Below are 18,071 nucleotides of genomic sequence, written 5' to 3'. Positions count from 1 at the left end.
ATTTCCTCGTGCGCCATTTTTTAAAGCCGGCTGGAGTTGCAAAGCTGTGTGCCTGGATTGTTGGCTGGAAATGGTGTATGGAGGTTAGGTGAAACAAATGAATCCTGCAATTACCTGAGGGACTTTGTCCTCAGGCTTCACCTACCCCCAATTACCAATCAGCAGCAGCCATTATTGAAATTCCAATATTTTTAAGGGGTAATTTTATAAACCTCCCCTGAAGTTCATCTTAATGGCAGTTAGTACCCTAGAAATCTCTGTTACATCCCTTGTCAAATTGATAAGATAAGATGTCTCTATTATAGGTGGGAAAGTGATGATGTTACCTGCGAGAAACCCCCGAGTAATTAACTAATATTGGCACAAATGAAAAAAATTGAATTTGGAAAGCAAAAAAAAAAAAAACTAAGACAATATCATTTATAAGAGTAAGTTTTTTATACACTGTTAGTGTATAATTTTTTTTAGACTAACAAGTTTAAATCACGCCATATAATATGAATTTGAATTTGAAATTCAAATCATGTGCATATGATATATATTTATAGTTGCTAATGTAAAGAAATCACTATACTTTCAGTGTTTAAAAAGTTAATCCCATTTATAATGGCATTTTTTTAGGATTAATTTTTTTATATATTAACAATATAGTGATTTTTTTGCACTAACAGTTTTGAATGAATGCTACATCTACATGATTTGAATTTTAAATTTAAATTCATGTTATATAATATAATTTAAATTTGTTAATATAAAAAATTATATATTGACAATGTATAATAAAATTATCCAATTTTTAGAGTAATAAAAGGTAGGAAACTTATGAAACTACTATTATCTAACATATCAAAAGAAGCAAACATAGTTTATTTAGATTCCTTTCATTCTCTGAATTTTGAAATCTTGATTATTGTCTTACTATTGATTTGTAATTATAAATGTACATTTGAATGTTAAAACTTATTTTAAATTACTACAATATTTTCTACTAATTTCTTGTTTAAATTCTCCTTTTGGTGCTAAATTTGTGTTTTTTTATTTTATTTGAAATATTAGTTATTACAACAACAGTTGTAAAAAAACTTATCATTTGCACCTCTTTATTGGACTTACATTTCTCTCAATTTGTCTTCTGCCTATTAGGTTTACTTTTTGTCTATTTGCTGCTCCAATATTTATATATAGAATGCAAGAAATGGTACAAATGAAAGTAATATGTTATCTCTCTTCTTACATAAATTTTTAATAAAATTTTTAATGACGAGGATACGAAACAGACCATCAATTAGGGGGAGGTAAAAATTTTTTGAAACCATGAGGGTGCTAAGTGATATTAAGGCAAACCTGAGTTTGTATATTATTATCGATCTTTTAAAGAAAAAGGTCTGTCTATTTAGCGTCATTCCATTTCCATCCCGCGAAGTTCAAAGATTCCTATTTGGTAAGTTTGTTTGAACGCTTTGACTGATAAGACATATTTATATATGTAAATAGATCAATTTTTTGTTGACATTTTCATTGCATTTCTTTGTAAAAATCAGGTCTATTGGGTGTGCCAAGATGGTTTTCTTGGAATCAACGGAAGCCCAGATCCTTGGCGTTGCTATAGCTGCTGTTGCTGTTGGTGCTGCTGCTTTTTACTTGTATTCTTCCAAGAAAGCTAAAGGTTTAATTTTGATCGTTTATCCTTTTTGCATTTAATCTGAATCAACCTACTTGCCCTTGTATTTGTTATTTGTTATTCATCTATGAGTTGGCTCTTTTGATGGGGTTTTTTTCTACAAATTATGAATAATTTAGAATTGGATGTACAATTTGGGCTAGTGTACTGGGTTCTTCTTAAACTTGGATCGTTTGTTGGTAATAGTGTGCTTAGATCCTGAGAAATGGAAGGAATTCAAGCTTGTGAAGCGCACACAGCTGAGCCATAATGTGGCAAAGTTCAGATTTGCACTTCCCACGCCCACCTCCGTGTTGGGACTTCCCATTGGACAGCATATAAGTTGCAGGTTAACTGATTAATGATGATGAACCTTTTGCCTTTTGTTTTGACTTAAATATTCCAGTTTCAGAAGTAGAGATGATTTGGTGGTTTTATTGATCAGGGGTAAGGATGGTCAAGGGGAAGAGGTCATAAAACCATATACTCCAACCACATTGGACTCTGATGTTGGATACTTTGAATTAGTTATAAAGGTAGAAGTTAGACTATGTTTATTTGTCATATTACGATTTAGTTGTGCCAGCGATACTGGATTGCATGGTTTTAGTTTTATCTGATTCTGTTCTTTGGATGCTATGCGAATTTGTCAAACAACTAGATGTATCCTCAAGGAAGGATGTCTCACCATTTCCGTGAACTGCGTGTTGGAGATTATTTGGCTGTTAAAGGACCCAAGGTAATTTGCTTTCGATGTTTTCCCTCTTCATGCTGCATGATTGGTGTTAGCAAAGTTCTTATGCCATTTACTAAATATCATAAGTTCTGCTCAGTGCAAAGGATTGTGGAAGAATTCATCATAAATTTGGTAATTGGATGAGAGTCTGATTAAATTCAAGCAGCATTGATTTTTGCAGTGCTTATTTAGACATGCTGAGTGTAGCTGACTCATTTCTTTGTACGTCTGTGGATGTTTGCAATATCGAAATCCCTGTGTGCATTTGCTGTTCAATTGCAAGTACTAGCAGTCTTGCTGCATCTGTCTAAATCAACGAAGTTAAGAGGTCACTTGTATGGATATGTGTGTCCCTAAACTACACTGACAGAGTGACATTCAACTAAATTCTTTTGTTGCTAAACACTGCATACCTTTGAACACTGCTGTTCTATAATTCTGAGAATGTATTGTAATGTATATGTACTTTTTAACCTATAAATGCATTGCAATGAACCTAGGAGTTATGGAATCCTCTTACTGTATGTTTTCATGGGGACTTTTTTCAACCAATCATTTCCTGCTTGATTCCTTTGTTTTAGATTTTGAGGATGTGGTGGAGGATTGATTTTTTTTTTTTTCTGTTTCTTTATCCTTACCATCATTTTCTCTTTTGGAATATCATATATTGTCCCAATGAGTTTGTATGATTAGCAAGATAACAAAAAGCTTGCTTTCAACTTAGTTTTGATATTAGCAGGATTCTTGCTTTGGTATAGTTGTTTCCATTAGTAAAAATATGCTTGACCAGCCAGCTATTGATTTGACCTAGAACACAATTTTCTTTTTCTATTGTTTCTTCCCCGTTGGCAGCCCATCTGTTTGAAGCATGGATTAACTATCAGTGTCATCATCTTCCAGAATGTAGAGGGTTAAAAGAATACAGTCTGCTAAAATGGTTTGGTTTGAAAGATCAATTTGGAGATAAATAATTAACTGCTTGTTTCAGGAAACCGGCTTGTTATTGGTACTAATAGTCTGCAGAGTGAAAATCGGTTAATACCTAATTCATTCTGTCAAGGCATAAGTACATAACCAGTTAATACTCAATTTGTTCTGTTATGTCATAAGGACATAATAATGAGAATATGTTGTACCTGATTCCTTGTAGTGACTGTTAGATTGTATTTGCAGTCAACTTGTATTGGTTAAAGAGTACATGGCTGCTAAATGGTTTGATTCAATAATCATCATGGAGAAAGATCATTGACAGTTTTTCCAGGAAACCAGCTTGTTATATCTTTTCTGAAAGTGTACAAAAATACTCTGCTAGTACTATTGCTCTTTGTGACTCATAAGGACCTGATAGTGGAAGTATGTTGGATCTGGTCTGCAATTACCAAGCATATCTAAAAGCAAATTTGATAAAACAGGATTTGGGCCTGCATTACCTCACCACTTCAATGTTTTTCTCCTATGTCTTTGCTATTCCTAGCTGCTAGCTTAGCCATGATGTTGAAACAATTGACTATGTGATGCCACTTACCATATGGAGCAATGATATTATTGGACTATGTTTTTTGAAATCTTCTGCCTTGAACTGCTGTAAATAAATGTGATTAAATATTTCAATGATCTCTACTTCATCAATTTTTTGTCTTGAACTCCTAATGTTTAGAATGCTGCACTGAGGTGCGACTGTGGATGTTGTGACAAGTAAATTTATAATTTGGTGGAATTTTAACTTCGAATGTCAATTGGTACTTTCTTTGCGCACTAGAATGACAATCATGAGAAAGGAATTTTCCTGGTTTCACTATTGCAATTCTCAACTTCCATTGAAGGGTAAAGTCCTTGTGCTGCTAATAAAGTTCATTAGCAGAAAGAGCGTTTGCCTTGGCCATATACTTGCAGAGTAGCCAATTTTATGATTTTGTAAATCTTACTTAGTTTTGTACCATGTTTGAGCTACTTAATTTGATCAATTAGCATTTAGGTGCTACGAAATGGTCTCTACTTTAAGGACATATCAATCTATTGTGTCTCATTTTAAGTTTTGATACCTATCTCCAAACAGAATTCACAATTCAAAAGTTGCAATTTCCTGTTTCAGGGTCGTTTTAGATATCAACCGGGACAAGTTAGAGCATTTGGAATGCTTGCTGGAGGTTCTGGCATCACCCCAATGTTTCAGGTTTGGTTTTGATACTCTGTTTGATGTGTGTTTTTTTTTTTTTTTAAACTCTGTATCAGGCAAGTCATTTCTCAAAGCCCCTAAAATAACATGGTATAATTCCTTTTTCATGTCCTATATAGGTTGCCAGAGCTATTTTAGAAAACCCAAATGACAAAACAAATGTACATCTCATCTATGCTAATGTTGCCTATGAGGACATTCTTTTGAAGGTAACTTTTTGCTTGCTTTTGCTAGTACTTTCTGCTACAATGCCTGCATTATTAATATACTCTCTATTAATATCTGGTATCACAAAGTTTCGATCTACCACTTGAGATGGCTCACAAGGAATTTATGTTTTGAAAAATTCATATGGTTGTGGATGTTTATTGTGGGTTTCTTATAACGATAATGAGTTGGAATAAAATCTGTGTGTGTGTGTGTGTGTGTGTGTGTGTGTGTGTTTGTGTCTGTACGGGTATCCATTGCTGTTGTCTGTTCTGCAATCTGTTCAAATCTCTTGTTGTGGAGAGTTTTCTGATTGATTGTATGAGTTTAAGAGAGGTCAGTGTATTACATGATATCTAGAGAAATGGAGCATCCAAGGAAAAGCTTTGAGAAATGCTTATTTTAGATTTTAATTTGCAAAAGTTGTAAAAGATAAAGCATAAAATGTTTTAGCCCTGTTTTTGAAAGCAAAAGTTTGGGTAGACTTGGTCTACAACCCTACCCACAGACCGAATGGCCCAGAATTTGCCATGCCATTGTCCCAACTCAACTACAATACTTAAATAAACCCAAAGAGGTTCAAGCCCAAGTAACACATAGCTTCTGACTTCATCAGTCCATTTATGGGGAAAAATCTCTCTTCTTCCACAATCAACAATTGCAATGGCATCTTTCAGTGGAAAATGATTCCGGCAATAGATCCAGGGCCAGGGCTCTGTAAAATGTCCATATAACAGCGTGGTATGATTATGTGGTTAAAAATTTAGTTCTGAATTCATCAAAAATCATGGGGTTTTTCTTCTTTTTTATTTTTATTTTTATTTTTATTTTTGGGTTGCAAGAGAAATTCAGAAAAGGGTGGTGGATCTTAAGGTAGAGTAGTAAAGAATTTGCATGGTTGGGAAGAATTAACTTTTGTTTTCTTCCCCTTGGCATGCTTGACTTTCCAAGGGTGATAGACACCAATTGCCAAGCAGCTTCTTTGCTGGTGGGATGGGTGGGGGGGCCATTGGATCTGGACAAGCTTGTTTTATTGACTTTTGTTGCCATTAGCCGAACTGATAAGCTGCAGGGCTGGAGGATATTGATGAAATCTTCCAAGTTCTTATGAAAGACAAGGAACAAAATTTTGGTTTTTGAATATAAATTCATATTGATGATGTGCCAAATTTTGGGCAACTCAGTCTATGGGTAGGGCCACAGACCGGGTTTACCCAAGTATTTGCCATTTCGAAAAGACAGCTTTGTTGAACACTTCTACAGTAACTTGTACAAATACTCCAAGTTTTACTAAGAACACCAAAAAAAACCCCGAGATACACACCTCTTTCCTTCTTCCATCACCACCCTCCCCCACCATTGCCCCTTTCCTTGATCTGGTCATAGCAAGACCAGATCACCTGCAGGGGGAAGTCGGAGAGGGAGGAGGAGGGGAGCAGGGTAGGAGGAGGAGATCGGGTAGAAGAGGGGATGGGGGTCGTTGGGTATGGGGAAGGAGGAGAGGAGAAGAGGGGAGGGGGTAATGGAAGGAGGACTTGCCGCGGAAGGAGGGAGGGGATGGGAGGAGAGGGTGGTAGATTTGGGGGAGGAGAGGGAGGGAAGTTTTGGAAAATTCATCAATTCTTTGAGTGTTTTGGACAAACGTCTAAAACAACTACAATGATCTTCAGTGAAGTTTTAGACAAACTCTCAGAAAATACACTATCAAAAAGGACCCCTGATTTAGAATACTATTTTTAGTGGAGGACTCATTTGTTTCCCTTTTTCTGTTTCTTTTTTCTAATGCTGTACACAACTCTTCAATGTACCTTATCATGTCCAAAAAAAAATATAAAAAGAAAATTACCTGACAATTACAAGTAGGCATGGCCACGGTTCCAGAACCGCCGGTTCTGGTTCTTCAAAGAGGTAGAACCAGAACCGCACCATATAAGATGGTTTTGGTTCTGGTTCCAGAACCGCCGGTTTTGGTTCTACCTAACCGCATAGTTCTGATTTTGGTTCCTTATGGTTCTGGTTCTGGTTTCCTGTTCCGTATGGTTGTATACAATTTTATTTAATTCCTTATCCTTACCAATTTTAATACAAATATAACAATATATTTAAAATTTCAAATAAAATGTAAAAAAATAAATACAAAATAAAGATGATATTTTAATTTTATTATTATTCTACAAAGTAAGAAGTAATAAATAGATAATATAAATTTTATGAAAAGTACATTACATTGTCAAATTAAAAAATACATTACACTATCAAATGGTTGTCATGTGTTGATTTTCTTGAGTTGGACATTCATCAATGTTGAAGATTCCATTTGAAGAAATATTGCAAAAAATATTTTTTTGCTTGCTTGATTTTGAAGATGAGCTACTACCATCAAAACTTGTCATTTGATAGCAAATAAGCAAAAAAAAAAAAAAAATTGTAAGTAATAATTTAATACTTGCAAATTATAATGATAGATATTAGATGAATTGAAAGAATTAAATAATTAATAAAATATATAGAAAGTCCATAAAATTTAAACTTTCTTAAAACCTATTAAACACAACTAATTTTTTTTGAATTATCTCACTACTTATACTAATTATTTTTAACGGTTCTGGAATCGGCAGTTCTGGTTCTGGTTCTATTTTTTAGAGAACCGGAACCGGAACCTTTATCCAAGGTTTTACCACGGTTCTAGTTCCATGGTTTTAGTTCCGGTTCTGGTCCGGTTCCAAACAGTCCGGTTCCGGTCCGGTTCCTGGTTCCAAATGGAACCATGGCCATGCCTACTACAAGGTTAGGAATTAGTAGCCTAATTTATTTTTTCTAGTGACTATTATTTCCAAAAGGACCGCTGCACATCAAGGATTCCACATCCTGAACTATCCTAATTCTTCTTGATTTATGAAGGCCTACATAGAGAAGCAGAACATCTCCCATGCTTCATGAGCACTACGCTGGGGCATTGCAGATAACTAACTCTTAATACATGGACTTACATGATCTATCTTACTAGGGAAGTAAATTTAGTAGTCCTTATAGTCTGCTTGAGGCATGTACAATTGTTGGTCTTACTTTACTTTCAAATACTATTTAGATGGTTTATGGCGGTTCATGCTATCTGCTAGATTCGTTCTGAGCCAGTATGAGCTAAGGAGTATTGTCTGAGGAGCTTTAATAGATGGGCATAATTCGTGATGCGTAGCATTCCATGCTTAGCTGTAAATTAGTATATTTGTCAGCCTACATCTGTTCATCAGCTGCAGAGTATGGTAACTCTCAGAAAAAGGGAAAAAAAGGACAATTAAAAACAAGAAGATACAATGAGGCCTTAATTATGCTTTTGACTATGACATCTCTCCTGTGAGGTTAAAAACATGAAATAAGCTTTAACTGGTTAAAAACATGAAATAAGCTGCAACTGGAGAACCATATGGTTCTAGAAAGAGAAATCAGTTAATACAAGCTCTTTAATTATTGAGGCTGAAATGGGAATAAGGTGATAATTTTCTTTCGGAAAATTAATCTTGTTATTGTTTTCGTGGGAAGTTTCTTAGTTTAATGCCAAAAACAAAATTATCCGTCAATGTTGAGATTGGAGAATGTTTTTTAGACCTTGTGCAGCAATGGAACGATTTTATTTTATTTTTTTCACTTCATTGTTGCTGCATAGCTTGTGTGCAGCAATCAATGATTGAAGTTCAATTTTTTTTTGCAGGCAATTAAAATGAAAATAGTTCGTAAGAGACAAAAAGAGTAACGAGTTTGTTGGCACACAAGCCTTGTGCAGCAACAAGGCATTTGATATATATTTTTTAAAATAGCCATTGTGTGGCAACACAGATACATTAATAAAAAAATTGATGTTGCCGCACATTCTTGATGAAGCAGTAGAGATAAATGAAATAAAATTTTGTTGCATAGTAAAAAATGTAAATGAGTTTTTTATAACAAAGTTTTACGTGTAGTCAAACATCACAAATAATTGTATTGCTGTAATTGAGGAAAAGATATTAAACAAAATAAAAAATTTGTGTATGTCTAACATATTAAAAAACTATGTCATGAAAATCGTAAGTATTTTAACATCCCAAATATTATAAACATGTAAAAAAATTATGTCATGAAAATTTTATATATACGTAATCGATTCGTTGTAATTGACCTAAGGGTGAAAAATAACTTTCCCTTCACTTATGTTCAAATCTCTTGCCCCGATCCCTCGAGGTGGTTGGATAGCCGCATCTCCAATGTCTTCTCCTGTGCGGCATGTTTTGTTGAACTTGTTGTCGAAAAGACCTCCCCAAGCCGAGATCAAGTTGGAGGGGTGGTGGCTCATCATCGTCACCTGAATCTATAGCAATAAGAGTTTGGCTGCACCGCGAACATGATGGCGGACCAATAAGATTATTCCGATCATCACTGGTTGTGTGGCGTTCAGACATCTGAGGAGTAGGGAACAAATTTGCAGCAGAATTGGCTAGAAAATTAAAAATGATGTCATTTCCGAAATGTGCGCCAGTGGTCAATGGAGAAAAGAGAGTCAGTGCACTGAATACCTGTACCTAAGTAGTAGTGATAAATGGATTGTGCTCACTATGCATATAAATTGGAGAATGGACAGTAATGGATACACTGGAATCGTGTCCAACGGGTCTCGAAAACTGAGCAGCTCTAACATGTGGAATTAGGGTAGTTTCTTCATCCTAGTCTCGTGTTAGAGCTAGTGAGCACGATGAAGAAGCTACCCTAATTCCATGCTTTAGGTCATGACATAATTTTTGGGATGCTAAAATACTTAAAGAGTTTTTATGACATAATTTTTTTAATATGTTAGACGTATACGATTTTTTAAAAATCTTTTCCTCAATTACGGGCAATACAGTTTTTGTGATGTTTGGCTACATGTAATATTTTATTTTGAAAAACTCATTTGTATTTTTAACATGTTAGACATATACGATTTTTTAAAAATCTTTTCCTCAATTACGGGCAATACAATTCTTTGTGATGTTTGGCTACATGTAATACTTTATTTTGAAAAACTCATTTGTATTTTTAACTAAACCACAAAAAATTTGCTGCACCAAGAATGTGCAGCAACATTAATTTTTTTTATTAATATCTCTGTTGCTGCAGAAAAAATGTGGCAACAGAGACTATTTTATTTTTAAAATCAAATGCTTAGTTGCCACACAAGTTTTGTGCGGCAACAAGGTTCATTACCATTTTTTGTTTCTCATGAATGATTTTTCTTTTTAGATGGTTGTAAAAAAATTTGCACTTTAGTCCTTGGTTGCCACACAAGTTGTGCGACAACAATGAATCGGGAAAAAATTAAAAAAAAATTTTGTTTCATGGCTTGTGTGGCAACATTAGATCCAGAAAACATTCTCCAATTTCCACATTTGACGGATAATTTTTGTTTTTGGCATTGAACTAAAAAACTTGCCTTGTTTTCGCTGTCTATTTAGTGAAATCATCTTTTTTTTTTGACTAGCTTCTTGTTTTCAGTTTTAGTTCTTTGATTTTGTGTACGAGGCAATGTGCTTGAAGAGTGTATATGACTCAATGTTAGTGTGTAACTGTACATATTCATGTTAAATATCTACTGTAATTGTTCTACCATGTTCGCATCTTTGTTTGTGATGCATGTTTATTCCTAACCTATATGTTCGAATAGGTCGAAGCTTCTTAGTTTAATTGCTTTTTCAAAATTCTCGATTCAACAAAGATCAATCAATTTTGAAGTTCCTCTATTCCTTTTTTCCTGAAAATTATACTCATACCACCTTACAAGCCTTTAAAGTCATCTGATGGTACACGCTATGAAGAGATACAACTTGACATAATACCTCATTCTGTTCAATCTTTCAGTGCAACAGTCTTAGTAGCATAAGCTCCAGAAAGGACTTGAAGGCCAAAATTTCTTAGGGACTTGAGAAAGAACTTCGTAGCAGTGAAAGCCAACACTTGAGCGATTGTAAAGAAAAGAAGGTTTATAGTTTTGATTAGGGATGTAATTAAGTTGAGTCAAACTCGAGTATTGTGGTACTCTAGCTCGACTCGACACTTGGGAGGTACTGCTCAAGCTTGAGCGAGCAGCAAAAATGGAGCTTGAGCTCGAAAAATTGTTCGAAAACTCAAGATTGACTTGATTATACTCGATTTTCTTGCGAGTATGATTGAGCTTGAGTCAAGTACTCGAGTTCGAGATCCTTATCCAATTCTAGAAATGCACAATTTTGTTTTTTACCTATCAAATTATTTTTTCCATGCGAAATGACTATATGACCTATAAATATTTTAATGTCATAGCCAATATTTTGGTAATTTATATAACTCCCAAGCCTAAAGGAGTAAAAATGTAGTAACTAAATGTATAATTTTTAATCAATTACTTGGTGTTCGATAAGGCTCGACGAGCCTTCGAGTGTAAACAAAGAATACTTGTACTCGGATCGAAGTACTATTAAGCCATTCAAACCCAACTCGCCTTGGCCAGAGCCAAGCGCGAGTCGAGCTCTTGACCAAGCTGCTCGTGAGCGAGGAACTCGGTTCGATTACATCTCTAGTTTTGATGCATAGACAAAGTTTTAATCAATCAAGAAATCCAAATTTAGGAATTGCGCTAGTGCTTACCTGAACTGAATCCAAGTGCTTACAGATGTGACCTATTTAAAGCAAAGGCTTGTTCAATGGCTCTCTTAGATTCTTATGGCTCGTCCTATAGGAAATGGGATATAGCATAACCATAGACAAGTCAAGGTGCGATAAATAAGCTTTTTCTGATGCATATAGTCCTTAACGCGCAACATGGGATCAAGAAACCAGATGCGCCTTTAAATCTCTTCCCTCCAATCTTCGACCTGCCGCTTGGTTCTTCCATGTCAAGTTAGTTCCAAAGCATCCTAGAGGTTGATTGGTTTTTCCAGTACTAATCATAATGATGAGAAAAATTATAACTAAAAGTGCTACAGGAAGACATAATTCAATGCTATCAAATCTTCCTCTTGGCCCAATAGTGTTCTTAGATGTAGCCTTCCAAAATGGTTGTCTTTATTAACATAGTTGTTGATGCCAAAAAATGTTCAATACGCTTAAAACGCTCTAGTTGGAGAGGTTAACTAATTGAAATTAATAAATAGGTCTAGTTGAAATTTACCTTGAATAAATCTTTAGCCTTAATTTGTCCAGGTACCTTCTAATATTGAAAAAAAGAAAAGGCGGGGCTCTATACTTGCAAAGCCTGCAGCGCTTAAGTCACCATGGACTTAGAGAGAATAATCTAAAGCTAGAAGTAGCAAATTGTATTAGGAGAGTGTAGAATAAATATACTAACTTTGCCGTCTAGCTATTTATAGTGGATAGATAGGTGGCTGTCAGTAGCTTCATGGGCCTTGAGCTACACTATGATCGAATGTGTTGGTGCAAATGCTCCATAGGTTTGGCAATATCAAATTGGTCCCATAAATTTAGTACCATCATTGTTCCCCCAACTCTCAAGTTTTATGATGCTAACTTAAGAATATTGGCTAAATGAAAGCTCAAATTACAAACTCAATGACTGGTGGAATTTTTTGGACCCTATTAATTAGTCAAAGTAGACTTCCAACTTCCCTTTGTACCTCCAGTTGAATGTGAGCTCCTTCTCAATTAAATGTAGCAGTAGTCGAAGTGGCACCTAGAGGTGGAGTGAATACAGTTCTCTTAAAACTGAACCTCTTACAGGTAGGTGTGGTGATATTTGGAGGTGAGTGGAATAAAGTTCTCTAAAAAATGAGCCTCCAACAAGTTAGGTGGTATTTGGAGGTGGATTAGAGTGAGATTCTTTAGTAGTTAAGGTGGTGCTTGGAGATAGAGTGAAGTGTAATCTCCACTTGAAAATGAACCTCCGACAAGTAGGTGAGATTCAAATCGAGGTGATATGGAAATATGGTGGATAGGAAGTTGAATTGGAAATCCAAGTACCTCAGGTTGCCACACGACTTCATACCGCAGGTTCCCAAAATCAACTTCGGACTTGGCTCCCAATATCAGCTTTGAACTTTGCCTTTCTAATGTAGTGCACCACCTAATATGGGTTGAAATAAAGTAATTGAAGTAGCCTGGTCCATTGTCATCGGCCAAGCAGTCCCACTCATTTGCACTCATTAGAGGTTCCATCCTACGTCCTAATAGCGATGTGTTAGTCACCTTTCTTCTCCAAGAAACATCTTGGCCCCCCTCTACAAGTCAGAAGACATATGACTTGTTAATCTTCATAGGTTCATAGTCGGAGACATTGACCTGAAGTAAACAAGTGATGTGTAAAACTGCTTTTTAATTTTTTTGAAAAATTTTTATAGGACAATCAGTTGTTAGGACATAGGAGGTGTGGTTGACTAGTCCAACCTGATTCGGGGTTGGACTAGTGAACCTGCACCTAGCCAGGTGGCTTGTTTCTTCTCATCAGCTGATTCAAGTCCATCAGGCCAACCAGTCCGACTAGGTGATACATGTTGTAGATGTGACCATAACTGTGGGATCTTTGGCCGATGTCTTTACATCACCAATTGTCACTGCATCTGTGTGTGTGTGTGTGAGAGAGAGAGAGAGAGAGAGAGAGAGAGAGAGAGAGATAGAGAGAGATACATGTGGTCGATGTGACCATAAAATCCCATACAGGATATGGTGATTATTTGATTGACATGTGATGACTTGAGTAGCATAACACGAGTAATTTGGGCAGCATTGCTTGCAAATGATTGTTGGATATTGTTTGGAACTGAGTTGTACAAGGTATTTTCTCTTTCCATGTTCTTAGGTCTCTTTCCATGTATATACATGGTATATGATGGTATATTGTGTGTGTGAGTGTGAGTGAGAGAGAGAGAGATACATGTTGTAGATGTGACCATAAAATCCCATACAGGATATGGTGATTATTTGATTGACGTGTGATGACTTGAGTGGCATAACATGAGTAATTTGGGCAGCATTGTTTGCAAATGATTGTTGGATATTGTTTTGAACTGGGTTATACATGATATATTCTCTTTCCATGAACTCAGGCCTCTATCCTTTTTGTCACCGAAAATGAGTTTGTTAATAAAGAGCCTTTGCCTTCTTTGAATTGTTCAATTGAGTTATGACAATTTTTGTTAACTGAAAGTGTCTTACTTGTATGGAGTATGGAAAGTTTGTAAAAAGATTCTTAGTTGATGCAACATGCATATGTAAAGTAGTTAACATCTCTATCATGCAAATCTGAATTTTGTTGTGATGTTCTGTATTACTTTTGTAGTATATCAAATATCTTGGACATTATTTTTTTTCTTCTTTTATAGAACATAGTAAGATAAAAAGATCTGCAGTTTAGAACCCTTGATATAAGGTGCTGTATTCTACAAAAATCTCTCTCTCTAATTCTTGTCTATGGTGAGCAGAAATTTGTAATACGCCAGCACTGAACATTTTATCAGAATAGCTTATTTGGTGAACTATTGGACTATAATGGACTAGGTTGATGAATCTGACAACTTTAGCACTGGATCTTATCTTGGATTACAACACCTGATAATGGTTGGAATTCTATTGAAAGTTCTATGACGGGAATAAAAATATTAAGCTATTGATTTTTGCTGATATTATGATTTGCTATGTGGCCAATTTGCTGGTGGCTAGGTTTGCCCTGAATACTGATGCTGCCGTGGTTCAAATATTTGGGAAGTCATCTAACTTGAGCTCAGATATTCAGTCTCTAAATTGTGATGAGAGATAAGAGTAAATTATGAAACCTAAATAACCATAATTTGACAAACTGACAATTGCTGTCAGTCAGTGGTATTTAGAGACAAAAAGGCTAAGTAATTCTTCCACATGGTAAATTATGTTTTGACTCAAAATATTTTCTCTTCTATTTGCAGGAAGAGTTGGAGTCTTTGACTGCTAATTATGCTGGCCGTTTCAAAGTTTACTATGTCCTCAATCAGGTTAGTTGACTCTTGCTTGGTGCACATTGTCGGTTCTCATTTTTTCTTCCACCATAGGGCTATTGAATATGAAGTATTTTGAAATTCTGTAAAATGGTTCCTGTTAACGGACTTCGTTTTTTATTTCTATTAACTTTTATTTGTAAATGTGGGTTCTCCTGGCTGACATTTTCCCAGCAGTTTGTTTCTTACCACGCTTGCTGGTTAAGAATCTTATACTACCAGCACTACAGGGTTGCTGATTATAAAATTTATCTAACCAATTTTTTCTTGTATCAGAAGGAAACTGTTTATATAATTACCTGCCTATCTTTGATTAAATCATTATTATCTTAGAGCTCATAGCACACATGCATGCACACGTCTACATGTATGTGTATCTAACATACACCAAGGTGTATAAGATTGCCCTTGTTAGGTAATGATAACAGATAGGATCATATTGCAATAATAAATAAGATATGCTGGAAATGGAGCAGGAAGATCACCTTGGACAACAGTGAGAAAGGTTAATGAAGGGTATAGGAAGAGAGCTGAAACAATCAAAGAGCATTTGGTTAACTTGAATAAAGTATTAAAAACTGGAAGATGCAAAGTTCGAGCAAAGCAATCATTTGATTTTTGATTGTGTTGGAAACATTTTATCTGCAAAGTTGACATGTTAGCCTTCTTGGGGGGGGGGAAAGAAAAGCAACTTAGTGTATTAATTAGGTGACCTTTTTCTTTTGATATAGTTAGTTGCTGCATATTCTTTAATAATCATCAAACATGTTATGCTCCATGTGCATGTCAATATAGTGGTGGCTCAATAGATAGATTATAGCAAACTGTCAGTCTTTCTTGCAACTCTGGGAAGGACCTGCTGGTGCTTGTAATTTTTTTTCTTCTTTTTTTTTGGGAAAGAAAATGATATCCGCTAATTAAGTACACATAAGAACATGTAGACTCTGATTCAAGTAGTTAAGGAGCTCATTTCTCTAAGAACTATGACAGATTCCAATCTAGACATGCACTGCATGTCGAAAAATAGTTAAGCTGAGAAAACTACTTTTATCTCAATTGTGTAGAATCAGTTCCAAGTTAAAAGGCGCATAAGAGCAAACAGACCACCGGTATAGCAGATGACTTCATTGAAAAGAAAATAAATAGATCAATATGTGATGGATCAATATGATGAGGCTTGCTGAGCAAAAGAGGAGTGTTTCTGCTTTTATAGTTATATGTGGAAAAATGATGTAAAGAGACATACAAATAAAGAGGACACTGTGTAACAAGTTGAAGACAAAGGCAAAGATCCAATGTGTAGAAGATTGTTTAATACTTTTATATAGTCAAAGGATAGAATGAGGTTCCAGATGAATTTTAGATGCATGGTACTTTTTGTTTCTTTCATATTGTGCAAGCATGTATTTGAGCAGAAGCTACTCACGAACAGAATTGAAATTTGAGCTGCTTGATGTTTTCCTGGTCAGAGAGATCTATGGAAAGAGAGGAAATTGAGTTTACTTGGATTCTTCTAGACTGTTACAATATAAAAAACCAGTTCTTTGGGCTTGGTTCTGTGCTGTAATATTCCTGGTTTAGGATAATGCACAGATTTTATTATTCAGTGTGAGGTTAGAATGGAGAGAATTGCATTCATGTTTCTGCTAATTTGCTACTTTGGTGAATGCTGGTGGATGATCTATTACAACTTGGCATCTCCTGCCATGAATTTTTTCGATCATGTTGTTATCCAGTGCCGTCAATATGCTGACCAATAGTGGAGCTTGTGCTTCATTGATTCCTTAGACTACTGCATCATATCATAGATCCAGGTGCAAATGATGGATACCATCTTAGTGTACTGCTACTTTGAGAGTCAGTTGGACTGTTGAAGCAGCATCAACGTTCATTCTCAACAGATCAATGGGTGCTGTAAGCCTGTACTTTTGCTGTAGGAGTTCTTGGTGACAGGTCTTGTAATGACTCATCATGAAGATTCAAGGATGCATGGCGTTTCTAAGAAGCTGATTAGTTTTTGGCTGGATTTGTTTGTCAGTAGTTTGTTTCTGAAAACCCACAATTAAAGGAGAAGACTTCCACTAATTTATCCTTATAGCTTGCTATACATTAATGTGTAATTGCAAGCTTGGATTTGGCATGAATTTTCCAGAATTGTGAAAGTTATAGGCTGAGCCTGATTTGCTTTCTGTAGTAGCTGATTGTCCTTTGGTTGTTTCTGCAGCCTCCAGAAGTATGGAATGGTGGTGTTGGCTTCGTCTCAAAGGAAATGATTCAAGAGCATTGCCCTGCACCTGCATCTGACATTAAGGTAACACAAACAAATTTTTCACTGAGAATAGCTATGCAAAGTTATTGGATCTGTATGTGATTTTTGGTGTCATTAATAACCAAATGACTTCGAAAGATAACCTAAAGCTTTGTGTTTTACTGTATTTCCAGGTATTGAGATGTGGACCTCCACCAATGAACAAGGCTATGGCAGCTCATCTTGAAGCTCTTGGTTACACCCCAGAGATGCAATTCCAATTTTAATTTTGTCACAAATTTAGCCCTACACATGGTTTCATTGTTAGTGTGGGGGGAACAGAATTTTTCATGTTGGAATAGCAGGGGAAATGAATCATGTAATGCAAATTGTTGACGTTGTTCCTGTGAACTTGGAGCAATAAAATTTCCCAGAAGTTTATGACTGTCTTTGAATTGCGTAATTCTGCAATTGTCTCGTCTCTCTCCACTGTTCTTCAACTGTTTGTCTCTGGTCGTCTCTCTCTGGTTATCTGCCTTATCCTTATCCTTCCCCTTTTTTACTTTTTCTTTTCTCGTGTAAAAACCTTGGGAAATTTTCTATTTGGGTTTGTAGTGTATGAAATACTTGAACAGTTTGCATTTTGTTTCTAATCTACTAGTTTCGTTGGGTCACGCGAGGGTGCGCTGATTGGTTTGAAGGCAACATTAGCCAGTTTAGTTGATATGCATGCATTCCAGCAAGAAACGTAGTTTGTTGTCTTCTATATCAAATGGTGTTCTGATTGCATGGATGAGAGGTATCCATTGTGTCCAGCGATGGAAGACTGGAAGTAGGCGATGTTTATCCCTTTTCTTTGTTCCTGGATGTATAGGCGACAGTGGTAGGTATATGGCGGGAAAGAGTTGAAACTCCACTACGTCAGGTTGAAAGCATATGTAAATTGCTACATGTGTTAGGATTTGATTAAATCTTTATGCATTATTGTTTCTCACATAATCGACGATTCCTAACAATTTGTCCATGTTAGGAAGTATAATGCCCACAATGGGGTGTAATGAAGGTGTAATTATTAC

At 35.7% G+C, this 18,071-nt stretch overlaps 1 protein-coding gene across 1 annotated transcript; it reads left to right on the top strand.

Moving 5' to 3' along the window:
* The first annotated feature begins 1,306 nt into the window (after positions 1 to 1,306).
* Positions 1,307 to 17,444, top strand: LOC113692748 (NADH--cytochrome b5 reductase 1-like). The gene is made up of 10 exons (XM_027211276.2): positions 1,307 to 1,441; positions 1,542 to 1,666; positions 1,868 to 2,009; positions 2,106 to 2,196; positions 2,322 to 2,399; positions 4,489 to 4,569; positions 4,692 to 4,781; positions 14,679 to 14,744; positions 16,972 to 17,058; positions 17,190 to 17,444. The coding sequence occupies exons 2-10, from the start codon at positions 1,561 to 1,563 to the stop codon at positions 17,280 to 17,282; spliced, it is 834 nt and encodes a 277-aa protein (XP_027067077.1). The 5' UTR covers positions 1,307 to 1,441; positions 1,542 to 1,560; the 3' UTR covers positions 17,283 to 17,444.
* The last annotated feature ends 627 nt before the right edge of the window (positions 17,445 to 18,071 follow it).

This window comes from Coffea arabica, chromosome 6e, assembly GCF_036785885.1.
Source record: "Coffea arabica cultivar ET-39 chromosome 6e, Coffea Arabica ET-39 HiFi, whole genome shotgun sequence".
In the NCBI taxonomy this organism is placed as follows: Eukaryota; Viridiplantae; Streptophyta; class Magnoliopsida; order Gentianales; family Rubiaceae; genus Coffea; species Coffea arabica.
Note: the sequence above shows the minus strand (reverse complement) of the source record. Positions and strands in the feature narration are given on the sequence as shown.

Bases quoted from the DNA above. Each gene is read 5' to 3' on its own strand.
- LOC113692748 (XM_027211276.2), top strand. From the start codon at position 1,561: ATGGTTTTCTTGGAATCAACGGAAGCCCAGATCCTTGGCGTTGCTATA. The intron at 1,667-1,867 runs GTTTAATTTTGA...TGTTGGTAATAG, and splicing joins TTCTTCCAAGAAAGCTAAAG to TGTGCTTAGATCCTGAGAAA. The intron at 17,059-17,189 runs GTAACACAAACA...CTGTATTTCCAG, and splicing joins CACCTGCATCTGACATTAAG to GTATTGAGATGTGGACCTCC.